The sequence below is a fragment of the Geotrypetes seraphini genome, chromosome 4 (assembly GCF_902459505.1).
Source record: "Geotrypetes seraphini chromosome 4, aGeoSer1.1, whole genome shotgun sequence".
Classification (NCBI taxonomy): Eukaryota; Metazoa; Chordata; class Amphibia; order Gymnophiona; family Dermophiidae; genus Geotrypetes; species Geotrypetes seraphini.
Window position 1 is genome coordinate 293169041 of NC_047087.1, and position 19056 is coordinate 293188096.

The 19056-nt window shown below is 43.1% G+C and overlaps 1 protein-coding gene across 1 annotated transcript in view; it reads left to right on the plus strand.

Moving 5' to 3' along the window:
* The window catches only part of MFSD13A (major facilitator superfamily domain containing 13A), a 39551-nt gene extending 24122 nt beyond the window's left edge, over positions 1–15429 (plus strand). Inside the window, exons 4-8 of the mRNA XM_033943809.1 lie at positions 4083–4200; positions 7403–7499; positions 10593–10764; positions 11823–12016; positions 13970–15429. Of these exons, the coding sequence (XP_033799700.1) occupies positions 4083–4200; positions 7403–7499; positions 10593–10764; positions 11823–12016; positions 13970–14226 (838 nt within the window). The 3' untranslated portion in view covers positions 14227–15429. The remainder of the gene's footprint in view (positions 1–4082; positions 4201–7402; positions 7500–10592; positions 10765–11822; positions 12017–13969) is intronic.
* Positions 15430–19056: the final 3627 nt, after the last annotated feature.

The following is a 19056-nucleotide window of genomic DNA, read 5'->3' on the forward strand; positions in this document are numbered from 1 at the left end:
AAATTTTTTATCTCCCTTTTTTACATTTTTAGCCATTTGTTCTTCCGCCTGTGCCTTCGCCAAACGTATCTCTCTCTTGGCTTCTTTCAGTTTCACCCTGTAGTCCTTTCTGCTCTCCTCTTCTTGGGTTTTTTTATATTTCATGAACGCCAACTCTTTCGCCTTTATTTTCTCAGCCACTAGGTTGGAGAACCATATCGGCTTCCTTTTTCTCTTGTTTTTATTGATTTTCTTCACATAAAGGTCCGTAGCCATTTTTATCGCTCCTTTCAGCTTAGACCACTGTCTTTCCACTTCTCTTATGTCCTCCCATCATAACAGCTCTTTTTTCAGGTACTTTCCCATTGCATTAAAGTCCGTACGTTTGAAATCTAGGACTTTAAGTATCGTGCGGCCGCTCTCCACTTTAGCCGTTATATCAAACCAAACCGTTTGATGATCGCTACTACCCAGGTGAGCACCCACTCGAACATTAGAGATACTCTCTCCATTTGTGAGGACCAGATCCAATATCGCTTTTTCCCTTGTGGGTTCCGTCACCATTTGTCTGAGCGGAGCCTCTTGAAAGGCATCCACAATCTCCCTACTTCTTTCCGATTCCGCAGACGGAACATTCCAGTCCACATCCGGCAGGTTGAAATCTCCCAACAGCAGAACCTCCTCTTTCCTTCCAAACTTTTGGATATCCACAATCAGATCCTTATCAATTTGCTTCGATTGAGTCGGAGGTCTGTAGACTACACCCATGTAGATAGAAGTTCCATCTTCTCTTTTCAGAGCAATCCATATCGCTTCTTCCTCTCCCCAGGTCCCTTGCATTTCGGTCGCTTGGATATTGATCTTTACATAGAGAGCTACTCCTCCACCTTTATGACCATCTCTGTCCTTCCTAAAAAGATTATATCCCGGTATGTTTGCATCCCATCCATGTGATTCACTGAACCATGTCTCTGTGATAGCAACAATATCTAGATCTGCCTCTAATATCAGGGCTTGCAGATCATGAACTTTGTTGCTTAGACTGCGAGCATTTGTGGTCATCGCTTTCCAGCTATTTTTCAGCAATAATCTCCTTTTTCGTATGGATTTTTGTGTCGTTTCACTTTCTGTTGCAATACTAAGAAATGAGTTGCTGATATTGCTTATGTTGCAGCCTTTACTACTATCACATCTTTTCTTTTGCCAGGGGTGGTCTCTATAATTGTCCTTCGTACATACATCACCCCCACCTTCTAGTTTAAATGCCTAGAAAAATATTGTCTACATTCAGGGGGCGGACAATGCCTTGGCGGACAACTTAAGTCGTCTCCTCCAGCTTCACGAATGGACCCTCCATTCCAAGCCCCTTCATCAAATCTTCTCTCAGTGGGGGATGCCTCAGATAGACCTCTTTGCGGCTCCCCACAACTTCAAACTGCCTCAATTTTGCTCCAGGATCTACACTCCTCATCGCCTCGAGGCAGATGCCTTTCTTCTGGACTGGAGGAATCTCTTTCTATATGCGTTTCCTCCATTTCCACTCATTCAAAAAACTCTGGTCAAGCTGAAGTCTGACCATGCCACCATGATTCTGATAGCTCCTCTGTGGCCCAGACAGCCTTGGTACTTCCTTCTATTTCAACTCAGCAGCAGGGAGCCATTCCTTCTTCCAGTGTTTTCTTCACTGCTTACTCAGCATCAAGGATCTCTACTCCATCCCAACCTGCAGTCTCTCCACCTGACAGCTTGGTTCCTCTCAACGTAACTCCTCTCCAGTTTTCCAAGGCGGTGAGGGATGTGTTGGAGGCTTCCCGGAAGCCTGCTACTAGACAATGCTATTCCCAAAAATGGACTAGATTTTCTACCTGGTGTGTTTCTCATCGTAAGGAGCCTCAACGAGCCTCCCTATCTTCTGTGTTGGACTATCTTCTGCATCTATCACATTCTGGCCTCAAGTCTACATCGATACGAGTCCATCTGAGTGCAATTGCGGCTTTCCATCAGCCTCTGCAAGGGAAACCTCTCTCTGCTCATCCTGTGGTTTCCAGATTTATGAAAGGACTCTTCCATGTCAATCCTCCTCTCAAACCTCCTCCAGTGGTTTGGGACCTCAATGTTGTCCTTTCTCAACTTATGAAACCTCCTTTTGAGCCTCTCAACAAGGCTCCGCTGAAGTTTCTCACTTGGAAAGTGGTTTTTCTTGTTGCCCTCACTTCTGCCCGCCGAGTCAGTGAGCTTCAGGCCTTGGTGGCGGATCCACCTTTCACAGTATTCCATCATGACAAGGTGGTCCTCCGCACACATCCAAAATTCCTGCCTAAGGTGGTCTCTGAATTTCATCTCAACCAATCCATAGTTCTTCCTGTGTTTTTTCCAAAGCCTCATTCTCACCCTGGAGAATCAGCTCTTCACACTCTGGACTGTAAACGTGCTTTGGCTTTCTACCTAGATCGCACCAAACCACACAGAACTGCTCCTCAACTTTTCGTCTCCTTTGATCCGAACAAGTTGGGACGCCCTGTCTCGAAGCATACCATCTCCAACTGGATGGCGGCTTGCATCTCTTTCTGCTATGCCCAGGCTGGATTACCCCTTCCCTGTAAAGTCACAGCCCATAAGGTCAGAGCAATGGCGGCCTCTGTAGCCTTCCTCAGATCGACACCGATTGAGGAGATTTGTAAGGCTGCTACTTGGTCCTCGGTTCATACCTTCACCTCACACTATTGTCTGGATACTTTCTCCAGACGGGATGGACAGTTTGGCCAAACAATATTACAAAATTTATTCTCCTTAGTTGCCAACTCTCCCACTATCCCATTGAGGTTAGCTTGGAGGTCACCCACTAGTGAGAATACCTGCCTGCTTGTCCTGGGATAAAGCAATGTTACTTACCGTAACAGTTGTTATCCAGGGACAGCAGGCAGCTATTCTCACGTCCCACCCACCTCCCCTGGGTTGGCTTCTCTGCTAGCTATCTGAACTGAGGAGACACGCCCAATGCATCGGGCGGGAAGGCACTCGCGCATGCGCGGTGCGGGCATCTCGAAACTTCTGAAGTTTCTTCAAGCAAGTATGCTTGTGAGACGTCCGCATCAGGGCTCTGTCGGATGACATCACCCACTAGTGAGAATAGCTGCCTGCTGTCCCTGGATAACAACTGTTACGGTAAGTAACATTGCTATTTCTGTCCACTTCTTTCGTCTGTGAAGGAGGCCTGTATATCACACCAGCGTAAATATATTTACTATTCCCTCTTTCTAAATTGATCCACAGTGCCTCTTCCTTGCCTTGCAGATCCTGCAATTGTGTGGCTTTAATATGATCTTTAACATATAATGTTACTCCTCCTCCTTTTCTTCCTACCTTGTCATTCCTGAACAGATTATAGCCCGGTATAACTACCTCGCAGTCATGGTTCTCCGTGAACCATGTCTCCGTGATCGCCACTATATCCAACCCCTCTTCTTCCATCACAGCTTCTAGATCCGGAATCTTGTTTCCCAGACATTGTCCCCTTTTGCCATCCATGTAGAGGTGCTTATCTGATTTCTGCCTTTAGTTCTCCTCAGTAGTTTAGAAAGCACTAGCCAAATACATACATTAGGCTTCTATCTATCAATTTACACTACATTGTATAAGATCATTTATGTGGTTACAAGACTTGCTCAGGATTATACAAGGAGTGGAGGGTAGGCAATTGCAATATGGGCTCTTGTTTTGCATGCCATATATGGCTTGGAAATTATTATTAAGCAGCTAATATATTTAGCAGATCTATAGTGCAAGAGAAAAGGCTTTATGTTCTCAGCAGTTATGTGCATAGTGCATTCAGGAGATCAATGTGCTTAACCAAAGAAACCGATATCCTCATTTTAAGGTGCAAACATGGCTCTCTATATGTCCATTTCCCACACTGAATGCAGAGCTGAAGAAAATAGATTATAAGATACTCTTGTTTATGTTTAACAGGGAAATTATTATGACGTCTTGGGCCTGTTAATTAATACCAGTGCACCTGTATTGGAAGAAACAAAGATAAGAGAAGCTCATGGTTATAATTGTAAGAGCAATTAAAACTAATGTTCTTGTGCATGTTCTTTCAGGCTGTACATTGATCAGGGATCTAATCCTGAGGATAAAAGGATAACCCTAGCGGAGTACCTCAAGCAGTTGTCCAGACACCGTAACTTCCTCTGGTTTGTCTGCATGAATCTAGTACAGGTACATTACAGGTTAATAAATTAAGTGATTTGAGTAATTTGATAGGGGTGATGGGAGCAGTGCATGAGGTACATTGAGGTAGAAAGTGGGGAGCAGGCTGAAACTACACTTCTCCCTCCGTATTTGCGGTTTCAGCATTCGCGGTTTCGATTATTCACGGTTTTTAGCTTGCTGGCTCCTCCCCCCCAATTACATCAGCTTGCATAGAGAAATTGCTGATTCCAAGCGCCTACAGAGAAAATCGCTGATTGCCAGCACTTTCTTCACCGTGTTTTGCCTCTCCTTCAGGAACAGGCCAGGTCTCCCACCATGTTATTCGCGGTTTCACCATATTCACAATGATTTTTAATAGAAAACAGCGAATAACATATGAAAAAGTTATTCACGGTTTTTCTGTATTTGCAGTTTTGTTAATCCCCCTATCACAGCGAATACGGAGGGAGAAGTGTAGTCAAGAGGGGGATGAGGAAGTTTGTTTCAGCCAAAAATGTACTGCCATTTTCGGCCAAAACCGAAACATGATCAAATCCAGATTTCGGTTTTGGAACCAAAACTGAAATTCAGTCGGCCTCTAGAAGAAAGGGTGGGATAGCTGTGATAAATATATTGCAATACTATTAGGCTTGTTAATTACAATTTATAGTTGAATGGAAGACTAGGGAAAGTACAAGTTATGGGTGCATATAGAGCAAACCCTTAGTTGGTGTTCCATGTGCAAGTGGGCCTTCTAGTTTTAAAGGGTTGGCAGACCATGTTTTGATACATATCCTATGTATTTGATGCTGCATTCCAAAATGCAGAAAGAGATCTGCTAGATCTGTGGTGAGAGGGCTATAATTCTAGGGCCAACCGTTTAGAGCAGTGTGTCGCATACATTTTAAGCTGCAGCACACTAATCTCGTGGCCACAGCTGGAGGGCACCCGGAAATGCCCAGACATTGACACGATGATGTCACACACATGTCGACATCCATGCGTGCGCCAGATCAAATAGAATAGAAATATTTGGTAGAGACCTAGTTATAACTTTTAAAATCTCTTGCTGCTTCTTCAGCTGTTTGGGATATTTGTGACCTTGATAGATATATAAAAGCAAGACAGACTCTGGTTAGAATGGACAAGAACAAAAGAGGTTTATGATCTGCCTAGGCTCCTGCAGTTGTTAAATGCTCCAGGGTAAACGAAATGTGAAAGTTTTTTTAGAAATTTTAAAATATTTCTTTAGTAGTCCGAGTTGATGGAAGTTCAGGGCTACTTCAGTGATGCTGTTGTACATAGTTTGGATCTGTAAAAGGCTTGAGTAATTCTGATAATAAATATGACATTTTGGTAGAAAATCATCATAATATGGGAGCCACTGTTCAGACAATAGAGGCATTGAAAGCAGCATGGTGCCTATTCTCTTCAGTCCGTCTTTTCACCCAGTGCAATGGGATATGTTGTACCAGTGCCTTTAAGAGGTGGGAGAGATTGATTTGGAGTACTCTTTCAAAGTTCAGTGGTGTCGGCATGTGAGCAGCAAGCTACCCATCATACAGGATGTGAATGTAATGAATCTGAAATAAAATTTGATAACCTTCTGGCGCAACCTTCTGGCGACGCAAGCAGCAAAACTTAATCACTCCATCTCCAACCTGTTGACGGCAACGGGCGACTTCAAAACTTTTCGAAAGGAAATCAAAACCCTACTTTTCAAAAAAATTTATCCAGATATCTTAACCCAACCCTTCCCCCTCCTCCTAGATAAATTCTCCCCCAAAACCTCCACTTAAATAATCTCTTCCTCCCCAAAACACCAACCAAGTATTCAGATCCCTGAAATGTAACGTAATCTTATTTGTACTCTAACTGTAATCTATTTGTTATATCACACAGTAACGTACAGTCAATTTAATATCCAATTTGCAAGTTCTTCCGGAATTAATCCAGGTACCTCTCCTCCCTTGTAACCAAAAAAAAAACAAAAAACAAAACTATTGTAACTTCACTGGAAATGTCCAGTTAGCTCTTTTGTAATCCGCCTTGAGCTGCAAGGTATAGGCGGAATAGAAGTCCCTAATGTAATGTAATGTAAATTTGGCTTTGTAGATGTTACTTAAAATTGACACATTTTATTAAAATACTTTTTCCCAGCATCATTGTCACAGGACTCTTCATCAACAGATTCAACGTATCAGAGGGTTTTTTTTTTGCAGGCACAGCTGACTTTTTGATTACTCGGGTTTTAGCTTTCCATAAGGCTTTAGATCAATTTGAACAGCATACAGATCTACAAGTAATGAAATTCAGTTGGGAACTAGAACTTACATTGGCAGTAGGGAGCTGGGGCGTTTTGGGGAATATTAGAGGCATCCCTAGGCTGATTACCGGTGCGGGATTGCGAGAGTGCTATTTTCATGTATAACATAACATAGTATAACATTGTGCTTATTGACCATGTAACCAGAAGTTCAACGCGGTTTACAAAAAGTTATAAAAGTAAACATGTTACATGAAATAAGACGATTCATTAAACAGTCAAATATTTAGAAAAAAGATAGGGCATATTTTTCCCAGGTACAGCTACACAAAGTGAACAGCAATCCAAGACTATGTATCCTAAAGCAATTCTTGCTTTCTGATATGGGGGCCGGGGGGGGGGGGGCAGGTAATTATACTTTCATCAAACATTGAATGACAAGAGTTGTAATGTTACTTCTTTATTATCTTTTTATGTCCTCGTCAATACAACTGTTGAAACACAAAAGGATATGGGGAGAGAGGGTTGTTTGGGTTCAATAACAAAAATACAGACGGATAACATAGTTGGTTTTAAGAAAGGTTTGGACAAGTTCCTGGAGGAAAAGTCCATAATCTGCTATTGAGAAAGACAGGGGAGAAGTCACTGCTTGCCTTGTACCGGTAACATGGAATGTTGCTACTCTTTTGGATTCTGGAATCTTGTTACTCTCTGGGATTCTGGAATTTTGCTATACTTTGAGATTCTGTGTAGAATGTTGCTACTCTTTGGGTTTTGTCCAGGGACCTGGATCGGCCACCGTGAGAACGGGTTACTGGGCTTGATGGACCATTGGTCTGACCCAGTAAAGCTATTCTTATGTTCTTATGTACAGTTGTATTTCTCTGAGAATGTTTTATTGTCAATTGTTGTGTATAGTCATCAATAAAATTGTTAAATGCTAAAATACTTTTTCCCCGCCAGGTTTTTCACTGCCACTTTAACAGCAATTTCTTTCCCCTCTTCCTGGAGCATCTGCTATCAAACAGAATTTCCCTCTCCACGGGTTCCTTCCTTTTAGGTAAGGAGAGGTGGTGGCGTAAACAGTAATTGCTCATCGTGACTTTACTCGTGGTTTGGTAGAGGTGGAAGAGTGGGATGAGAGTTCGACTTCTTTTCGGAAAATGACTCGTACCATAAGACTCTCAACTGAGGCGTTTTCATTTGTTTAAGGGCAACTAATTAAATTCACATTATGGGGGTAATCCTCTATAGACCGTCTCAAGTTAGGCGCCGAGGTGACAGGTACAACTGGTGTAGAATACTAGTGTAAAGTCCACATTAGAGAATGACAGGGTGACAGAATTCATCACCGTTCCCGTCCCCCACGGATAACCGCGGGAAACCATCTTCATGTCATTCTTTAAGGAGAGAGGGAAGAATCAGAGTACGAATGGCCACAACCACTGAACCTCAAGCTCTGCTGTGAAGAATACTGGTGTAGAAGGACTGAGATTGAAATAGACACTAGAAAATGGCATGGGATTATTTCCCGCAGTTATCTGTGGGGACGGGGACGGTGATGAATTTTGCCACCGTGTCATTCTCTAGTCCACATTTACTCTCCTAACTTTAGGTGTGAGCTCAATAGCTTGTACAAATGCTCATGCCTAAATGTAACAACCAAAAAGCAGTAAAGTCAATAGGTTCTGAGGGTGGTATCTTGGACAAAAATGTGTGAGCAGGGTAAAACACCCTCAACTAACATGCACCTAAACCCAAAATAATGACAATGAAACGGGATATCCTCAGTGTGACGGATTAGTGAGGGGAGGAGAACCTCCAGCACTTAACACATTAAGGCAGAGGCGGGAAGCCCCTACCTGCACACCATCACTGGATATCTCACGTGTACTTAACACAATTAGTGGATAATAGTGGAGTAAATAATGAATAATAATACGGTGAATAATAAATGAATCACACAAAAAATGAGGGCCAAGATACCACTCTAAGAACCCCCCAGCCAACTCCAGAAAAAAATTAAACTTAGCTTGAATTGACGAATGGATGATATCCTTCCGATGACAAAACGTCCAAAACGAATTCAAGAGCTTGTTCTTCAGGCTGGGTTCAACCAAGCCCGGTTTCGGTGACAAGGTGTCCCTTCATCAGGAACCCATTAAAGTTGAAATGCTGAAGATATCAAAAGCGTGCACTATTATCCACTAATTGTGTTAAGTACACGTGAGATATCCAGTGATGGTGTGCAGGTAGGGGCTTCCCGCCTCTGCCTTAGTGTGTTAAGCGCTGGAGGTTCTCCTCCCCTCGCTAATCCATCACACTGAGGATATCCCGTTTCATTGTCATTATTTTGGGTTTAGGGGCATGTTAGTTGAGGGTGTTTTACCCTGCTCACACGTTTTTGTCCAAGATACCACCCTCAGAACCTATTGACTTTACTGCTTTTAGGTTGTTTCTTTTGCAAGTTCCTCTGGCAGTGTTCTTTTTGGAGTTTTTTTTTGTTCATACCTAAATGTAAGCAGTTTCATGCGTACATGCTAGTATTCTATGACCTGTGCATGTCACTCTGCATGACATGCCTCCAGACCGTCCCTTCCTTGCCCAGGACCCTCTTGAAGTTGCAAGCGCTGGAATTTGAGCGCACAACTTATAGAATTCTTATGTGTGCAGGTAACTGCTAATTGGTGCCAATTAAGGCCAGTGAGAGCCAATTATTAACCCCAATTATCAGCTCATTATTCAATTGTTACGCATGCAACGGATCTTATTGTGTAACTTGTGCATGCAGTTTTGTGCACTAGTCACAAATTTGGATGTTCAGCTTTCTAGAATTAGGGGGGGTATATGTATATTTAGCACTGCCACTTATTTGCATAGCAACATTTTAAAAGTACGTATGGTTGGCATTTTAAATAAATAAGTGCAGCTGATCCATGTCTGTTTCCCTTTTACTGCTCTGCTGACATCTCAGCCCTTGTGGTCCTCTCTAAAAGCACATGTCCAGGTCAAATCAAAATGATGACCACATGTACACTGCAGCTTATTCATTAGTATTTGTCACAAATGCAGTGATTATTTGCCCCTAGCAAACGACTTTACCATTATAGATGCCGAGTGGAACCGATGACACTTGGAGCTGACTTAATTAGAAAGCAGCTCACACTGTGTCATGTAGCAAACCCATGTTCAAATCCTTCCTTAACCTGGCTTCTACTTGTTGGGGTTGGGGATGCGGGGGGAGAGAGTCTCGAGTAACATGAAATCAAGTGGGTAGACTTGGGCTCTACACATATTGGGTTACAAATGGCTTCATGGTCTGTGACCTCCTAGATGAGTCCTGTTACTGCAGCAACAAGGATAATAAACTAAACCAAACCTTAGGTTTGTATACCGCGCCATCTCCACAAGCGTAGAGCTCGGCACGGTTTACAGGGTTAGGTTGAAAAGGAGCTACAATGAAGGGTTATAGGAAAGGAGCTAGGAAGATAAAGAGGGACAGGGTACCAAAGAGCGGGAGGTGTTAGATTTTTGAAAAGAGCCAAGTTTTCAGGTGTTTGCGGAAGGATTGGAGGGAGCTTGAAATTCTGAGCGGGGATGTGAGGTTGTTCCAGAGTTCTGTGGTTCTAAAGGGGAGGGATGTTCTTAGTTTTCCTACGCGGGATATACTTTTTGCAGAGGGGAATGATAGTTTCAGTTTTTGGGAGGATCTAGTGGAATTAGGGTTAGAGGAGTTCCAGAAGAGTGGGATAACGGGAGGGAGGATGCCATATAGGATCTTGAAAGCTAAACAGGCACATTTAAAGAGGACTCTGGAGTGAACTGGGAGCCAGTGAAGTTTGGAAAGGAGTGGGGAGACGTGGTCGAAGTTGCCTTTAGCGAAAATAAGCTTGGCCGCAGCGTTCTGGATTAGCTGAAGTCTATGGAGTTTTTTTTAAGTTAGGCTTAAATAGATGGAGTTGCAATAATCCAGTCTAGAGAGAATGGTGGATTGAACAAGGACGACGAAGTGAGAATGATGAAAGTGGAGGAAAGCTCTGACGTAAATGCAGATGAATGCTCACAGCTCTTGTTATAGTTTGGGAGCAAAGCTACTTGCATGGACCAAAAAAAACCAAAGACTTGAGAAAATGTTTATTTCTTCTCTTTTCAGGTATTTCCTACATAGCCCCTCATCTGAATAACCTTTATTTCTTATCGCTGTGCCAAAAATATGGTGTTTATTCTGTTGTCCGAGGGTTGTTTTTCCTGAAACTGGCTTTCAGCCTGGTGATGCTTCTTGCTGGCCCTGACCAGACTTACCTGCTATGCATCTTTATAGCCAGGTATATATCTTTAAAAACTTTTTCTGCTATTGGAAGGTTGGTAGAACTGAGATGTAATGATAAAAAAAAAAAAAAAAATTCATCATCCCGTCTGCTGTGCTCATCTAACATCAATCCATGCATTTTAGATTGATTGCAGTGTTTTTTTGTCCAGTTGGTCAGATGGGATCTGGATGTTTTTAGCAGATGGAAGTGCTTTGAAAATGAGCACAATAGGCCGCAGAGGTGAAAGATTCTTAGCTTTGTTTCCAATTCGTGCACTGGATGTAAGTTGAAAAGATTTGGAATGTGCTAAAACTGAACTTCCTGAAAGTGGCACCTCTAAAGCAGGAAGGTAAATTCTATATTAGAAAAGTGTTTTCTTCAGAGCAATTACTGCCAGAAACGATGTCCAAACATCGGGGCATCCTTTTCCAGCAAGGGGAAGGTAGTATTCACAGAGATCGCAAGTACCGAGCATCACTGTATGTTTGATATCTGTTTATTACCAACTCGGGACCCGGAGATTAACTGCACAGTTCCAAAATTTAAGAGCAAACTCAAGGGCTTTCTTTTTAAAGATGCATTCAATGACTAAATGAATTGCTTAAGGAGTTTCATTGTATTTTTATTTTTTTTGAGAGCTTTTCTCCTTCCCCTACCTACTGTTTTTGACCTTAAATGTTTTTCTTTTTATTAATCAGATTGAATTTCTTTCCTGTTCTTTCCTTATGTTTTATTATGTTTGTAAAGCTAGCTTTGATTATGTTTCGTAGATTTAGTCTTTTTGTTAGTTATGTTTGTTTCCCCTAACTTTGTAATTTTATTGATTTGTTCATCACTTAGAATTTGGAATAGGCAATTAATCAAATTTTATAATAAACTTGAAATTTAAACTTGAAACTATACTTTTCAGTTTCTTTTAAGACCTAATGCAAATTACCATTCTCCTTGTGTCAGATTTCTAAACAGGATTACTGTCTGATGTGAAGGCTTGCCTTTATTCATTAGGTGATTGCTCAGGTCAAATGGAGTTCTGCTGCTGTGAGTTTAATTTTAACGGGTTTTCTCTTTCTTAGTAATAGGGTATTCACAGAAGGGACATGTAAACTGCTGAACCTTGTCATCACAGACCTGGTGGATGAAGATTTTGTGTTGAACCATAGGAAGCAGGCAGCATCGGCACTATTATTTGGAATGGTTGCCTTGGTCACCAAACCAGGCCAAACATTTGCTCCCCTGATTGGCACCTGGCTCTTGTGTGTTTATACAGGTAAATAACACAAGAGTCTGTCTTCTGTGGAAAGATTGGTGTCTAGGGATGGAACCTAGGGCTGGCTTAGTGGTTGTGCAGCAGAGCTGATTTCACTCTCCAGGAGCTGATTCCTGCTCCTTAGACTAACTGGGGATGCCACACAGGGAGGACAGGAACCCAATTGGCTCTATCCCATCTGTTCTGCTTCACTGTCCTGGGTTGGAAGGTGTGAAAGGTAAACAGTCTCAGCAGGACTTCTTATGCCTCTGAGTGCCACTGTGCACCCAGAGCTGAAAGGGGCGTAGCCGGAAAAGTGGTCAGGACAGTATTTGTGCGGGCTGTGGGCCAACTTAGACATCCTGCAGCGATTATCAAATGTTTTATTAGACATCCTGGAGGAAACAGGTATCAGTGCCAAAAAGGTATCCAAAGTGACCAGATAACCACTGCAGAGACAAAGTAAAGACCCACACACAATCCCCTCATGTTCACTGACCCCCCCTGACACCCCCACAAAGATCAGAATAAATAAAGTACAGATTTGTCTCCAGAACAGCAGGATCGGGTTTGGGAAAGCCTAGTAGACCTTAGGTAGCCAGGTGAGAAGGCTAGTGAACCATAGAGAGGAGTAGCAAGTCCCAGAAGCCACTCTAACCACTACATTCATGGTGAAATGTTTGAGGCCTCCAGAACCCCCCAGAGCCCTACTTTACTGCAGTGTAGGTGCTACCTGCAGCTATAAGGGCTGTTGGGATGGTAGAGAGGTGAGTATAATGGGTTTTGGGGGGCTTACCACAACCTATAAGGGGATTGTGGTGAGATGTACATATGGCATTCTTTTTGTGAAGTCCACAGCAGTGTCCTTTCATATGCCATGTCTGGGTGGTAAGTACATTACATTACTGGCCCCTCTGACATCCAAGTGGCCTTGTTCTAGGCGCTTTGGACTTGGATGCCATTTTGCTCAAAAATAGGGTATGAAATTAGACGCCAGCGGCCAGAACGTCCAGATAAGATGATTTTTGAAAACAAATGATGGTTGGACGTCTATCGGATCATCTTTTGAAAATGGTTATTTTTCCCTTGCTGACATTGGTCATCAATCGCTCCATGTCCAACGTCAAACTTGGACACATATTGATTATGCCCCTCCATGGTTATTTGTATTTGAATGCTTGATATACTTCATTCAACAAAAATAAGAGAACAAAAGAGGCAGGACACTGTGGGGTTTAATGATCTAGACGTGATGTTTGTTTTTGCTCTTATTGTTTTTAATAATCTCCACAGAGTGACTGACAATGGTAGAGAGTGGACCCAACATGGTTTGGGTTGGTGTGCATGCGATCGATTAAGGAGGTTAAAATAAACCTAAGATTAAAACCTTGCCCATTCCTGGTGTTTTATCCTCCCCCCCTTCCCTTTAATTAATTACTTTCCCCTCCCCCTTTCCCCTCAAACTCATGTTCATATTTGTAATTTGTCTATTTAATGTTCAAATATTCCTCCGCTACAAAATTTATTTTAACCTTTCATTTTTAGCATTGTAAACCGGCCAGGTGCACGCAGATGGTATATTAAAATTAATGAAACTTGAAACTAGAACATGAACATGAAAGAAAACCTGTCTGCATTTTTATCCCTACCATCGTCAGGCACTCAGTGAAGTGGAGATTGTTTTTGCTCTTCCTGTTTTTAATAAACATCACATCAAGATCATTTGTTTTGGACTTCCATTGCCAACTGTGGGACACTTTTGCTTTTTCTTGTTTGTTGTTCAACAAAAATAGGAAATCTTTTAAAGGGGATTCCTGTTGAACTATTAAAATTTTGCTATCCAGCTTATTTTCCCTCGGCTTGTCCTGGATAAAATGGAAAAATACCATATGTAAAAGTTTTAGTTTTCATGATTTCTGTGGTGTTATAGTTGATGTTGGAAAAACTTGCTGATGCTTTGCTTTTTGTCTCCAGGGTATGACATTTTTCAGCGGGACCCAATTAATAATGTTGTCAGCGCACATCCAGAGACAGAGTCCAGCATAGCGTGGGAGGCTATTCTGCGTCAGGGATGCTTCTATCTTCTCGTCTTTATTCCCATCACATGTGCATTAATCCAGCTTCTTGCATGGTCACAGTTCACATTGTGTGGCAAAAGGCTGCAGCTAGTGAAGAATCATCGACAGAGTATGTCTCAGACTAGATCTGCTCAGGAAATCAAAACAATTTGAAGCTCAGACTGTGAAAAGTTAATATTTCTATTGAGCTGTGGACCTTTTCAAAACAGGTCTGCTAATTCTTTGCACAAGCAAGAACGAGGATGGTTTCTGTCTTCCAGAGCTGCAAACAGGTCTGATTTTTTAGAGCATTCATAGTAATTGGGTATCTATATATGATGACTTGTGAGGTGCAGAGTTGTGCCACAGCTTTTGTATACCCCACTGCGGTGAATGCAGGATTGGCAGCCTAGATGGAAGGAGCCTCCTGGTGGCAAGAAGGAATCGAAGCCAGAGACCACCTAGTCAGATCTTTAAGGCTGTATTCATGCTACTATAGGAAACGGTTATGTGCGTGGCATGACCCCATTTGAGATAGAAGAAAAAGGGGATTGGGCAAAGGTGAGAGGGGTACGATATCCTTCTGTGAATGTCACTGATTGTCTTACTAGTGCCATATGTTTCCATGTAATTGAACTGAAAAGGTGAATTTGCCTATCTTGACTACTAGATCTGTTTGTAGCCCTTGAAAAGCAGAATTGACTACCTCTGGGTCAAAGGGAATAGAGACGAGGAAATCATTAGTGGGCTACCTGAATTTGGGATTTCAATTTTTCCCAAACTTGATGGGCAAAATAAAGTGAAGTCAGGTATGCCCAAGCTTTTATCATAACCAGTGTAAAAGCTTTGGGTTGAATTGTGAGCTGTGTGACTCAGGAAATCACGTGTTTTGCAAAGTTTTTACTATGGCGACTGGGCTGTGCAAAATCAGCTTCGTTTGAAGACATTTGTGTTTACAGGTTTTGAGCTGTTAATTTTGAAATTATTTTAGAGGTTCTACTTATTAGGACTGGAATTCAAGCATTCTGGTATTTTAAAAATTAGCAGTGCAATGTAACATAATGAACTTAACTGGATTGGGCAGGTTAAAATATTCAAGACTTTCAGCGTGCTAAGCGCCACAGAAACCGTTTAGAATCTGACGGTGAGCAGTTAGATTGAGCACTTGTTTTGGCAGCTAATCTGGAGAGCAAAAGGGTATACTAATACTACTACTGCTACCATTTAACAATTCAAAACTTCTACTAGGCATAAATAGTAGAGAATGACTTGGGGACAAATTTTTCCCCGTCCCATTCCTGTAAACTCTGCCTTAACCACACAAATCTCAAATACTTATGATTTTCAAGTGTTTGAGGCTTGTGCAGCTGAGGACAGAGCTTGCAGGAATGGGGCAGGGACAGGAAAAGAACTCGCTGGGATGGGTTGGGGAAATTGAGTTCCTGCCGGGACAGAGAAAAATTTGTCCCCGTACCATTCTCAAATAGTGCTGTATTTAAAACTTTTTTTTTTTTTTTTACCAATTTCTTCTCCGCTTAGTACCTAAGTGGATTACAATGTAAACACGCACAATCAGATATACTCGGACATATTATAACAAAATTTATCTTCCAATTTCCCCCAACCCCCAGCACATCTGCTGTATTAGATACAGCTCCTGCTCCATGGAGCTTCTAGTTTCTGAGACAGACATGACAAAATTGTAATCTCTCAAGTTTTAAAGTAGAACTTAAAACCAGACAAAATAACAGCAGAAAAGTCCTTATAGTCCATCTACACCAACCCCTAAGCTCTACCATCCCTTCATCTTCCTCAAAGATCCTCTGTAGTTATTTTACTCCATTTAGCCTTTGTTCTATGACCCCCGACCCCCCTTTCCTTTGGAAGAGGTCTGCCTCCTGTGCATTTATACCATGGAAGTATTTAAATGTCTGTATGTCATATAACCACTGCCTATTTTAGTAGCTGCCCTCTAGATCCATTCCATTCTGTTTAAATTCTTTTGAAGGTGTGGTCTCAAAGTGCACACATTCACCAGAAATTTAGAGGCACTATCCCTGCCTCTTTCCTACTGGTCATTCTGCATCCTGTGCACTCAAGCAGCCTTCTGGCTTTTGCCAATGCCTTGCTTACCTGTTTGGCTATGATTACCCTCTGATTCTATTCTTTCGCACAGAAGTACCTTTACTCTTAAACTGAACATTCTTCCTTGGGTAGATGTAGCCCAAAACACACTTAATGTGAGAGCCAAGAACAGGAAGAGTCAGTGGGCTGGCATTTGAAAGTACAGTGGAACCTTGGTTTACGAGCATAATTCGTTCCAGAAGCATACTCGTATATCAAAGTGAGTTTCCCCATAGGAAATAATGGAAACTCGCTTGATACATTTGGCGAGAGGGAGAATGAGAAGGCCTTGAGCATGTGCAGATGCATGCTCAAGGCCCGGCAGAGGCAGGAAGTTCTTCAAGCGGCACCGGCACGTCCTGTGGGCTGCGTGCCGGTGCCAGACGGGGGCTAAGTTTCAAGTTGTTCGAGCAGAGGGTGCCGGTTTGAGCGTTGGGGGGAGGGAGGGGGTGGAGCGATGCCGGTTCTCGGGGGGAAGGGGGTGCTCGCAAATCGAGTCAACACTCGGTTTGCGAGACAAGTTTTGTGAGAATGTTTTGCTCGTCTTGCAAAACACTCGCAAACCGGGTTACTCGCAAACCGAGGTTTGACTGTAATCTGAAATTTAAAAAAAAAGGGTGAGTGTTTTCAAAACACTACTCAAAGCTGTCCATCTAGAAGTAGGCATGGCATTCAATACAGCATGGAAGGATGGGGATGGGACTTCAGGCATCCCAGGAAGCTTGGCAATCGGCCATCAAAAAGGTGAGCAGGCTGAATAAAGAGCTCTTAGGTTGGGGGGGAGGGGGTGGAGATCTAAAAATAAATTTAAAACAAAGACACCATGTTTTTCATACAATGCATAGTTTAATTTCAAACTCAGTAGTGGATGATGTGGTAAATAGTTTTAATAATATGTTCACCCTGTGATCTGAGAATCTTTAAGCATCACTCCTTCACTAGGGAGGGTTGTGCACTTGGTGACCTAAGCCACGGCCGAGTCCACTTTTGCCTGGTCAAAGAGCTGTTGAAATTCCAGCGCCATAAGACAAAGCTTAGACCTAGCTTTAGTCGGTTTGAAAGACTCTGTGGCGTCTCCCACTGTTCTGTGACTAGAACAGTGAGATCTGGATAGAACAGAAATTAAATGGTGGACCGAGACCAACAAACAGCGGGCAAATAAAGGGGTCATCACTTGGATTAGGGCTCCCTGAGGCATCCGGCTTAACTTTTCCACAAATGGAATCGGTGCCATCAAGGGTGGCAGCAGTGTCTGGTGACAAAAGAGGCAGTCTGGGTTTGCAGGAACCTGGGCACTGGGGGACATGAGCAGTGGCCTCCATCAAAGAAGGCACTGGCCTGGAGGCTTGCGCCATGTCTGCAAGATATGCTCTCCACACGAGCTGGATAAATTTTGGGGGAAAACCACACACGGACTGAAGCTGACCCCTGATGAGGCTTGCAAGGGGTCCTTGGATTTGGTGCATTTACACTTTGTGCCGTTGCCAAACACAGGTACCAGGAGGTATTGTCTGCCCAATTCCTGGACCCATATCGGTTCCCTAGTCCTAGAAGACCTAGAGGGGGTGAAGCCTAAAGCTGCTGCCTCCTCCTGCGGTACATGGATGTTCCTCCACCGGCAATCTGTCACAATAGTTCGAAAGGCAAGCTTGCTCTCAGGGGAATGGACCCCAAGCTCATCAGGCCCACCTGAAGCTTGCCCTGTAAAGTTGCCGTCCAGCTTTGCAGGAACTGCTTTCTTTCCTAGGTAGAGAGCCACTGAATAAGGGGTCTCAAGGCACCAAAGCCACTGAAAAGAGCGAACTAACATCGAAAAGAAGAAAAAATAAGCAGAGCGGATCAAAACCACTTCTGCACAGTTTGCTTGCAGCAAGAAAAAACTGTAGGGGGGGGCTCTCTGTTCCTCTGCTATATGGGAGGAGCCGAAAATAATGTGTATGGCTTTCTGCAAGACCTAGTTTGTGGGTACTACTACTAATTATTTCTATAGTGCTACCAGACATACGCAGTGCTGTACAGAGTAGAGAGTTGCGCGGGGACAGAAATCCCACCCGTCCCCGCCAAAGTCCCACCCGTCCCCGTGAGGAATCCCACCCGTCCCCGTGAGGAATCCCTCCGTCCCCACCCGTCCCCGTGAGGAATCCCCTCCGTCCCCACCCGTCCCTGCGAGGCATCCCCTCCGTCCCCGCCCGTCCCTATAAACTTCAGAAATAGTTATTTCATTTAATTATGCTACTGAATTAAAGGCTCTGGTAGAAACCCATTTACAAATAAGCAAAAAGACTTTATTAATTTGAAAATATTAATTGGGAAAAATACATACTTTGCAAATGGGTTTCTACCAGAGCCTCTAATGTTTATAAATTTTTATCAACACAACTAATATACTACTTTATCCTGAAGCAAAAAAAAAAAAAAAAGAAATATAATTCTTTTCCTACCTTTGTTGCCTGGTTTCTGCTTTCCTCATGTTCTCATTCAATTCCTTCCATCCACTGTCTCTCTTCCTTCTGCATCTTCCATTTGCTCTGTTACTGTGCCTCTCCCTTTCTTCCCCCTTCCAAATTGGTCTGGCACCCATCTTCTTCTCTCCGCTCCCCCCATAGTCTGGCATCTGTCTTCTTCCCTGCCAGCGTCTTCTCCCTACTCTCTCTTCCCCATTTCCTTTCAGCGTCCTTCTCCCCCCATCTTCCCCATGTCCTGTCAGCGTCCTTCTCCCCCCTCTGCTTCCCCATGTCCTTTCAGCGTCCTTCTCCCTCTCTGTCTTCCCCATGGCCTTTCAGCGTCCTTCTCCACCCCTTTGTATTCCCCATGTGCTTTCAGCGTCCTTCTCCCTCCTCTGTCTTCAAGTGCTTTCAGAGTCCTTCCTCCCCCCTCCCG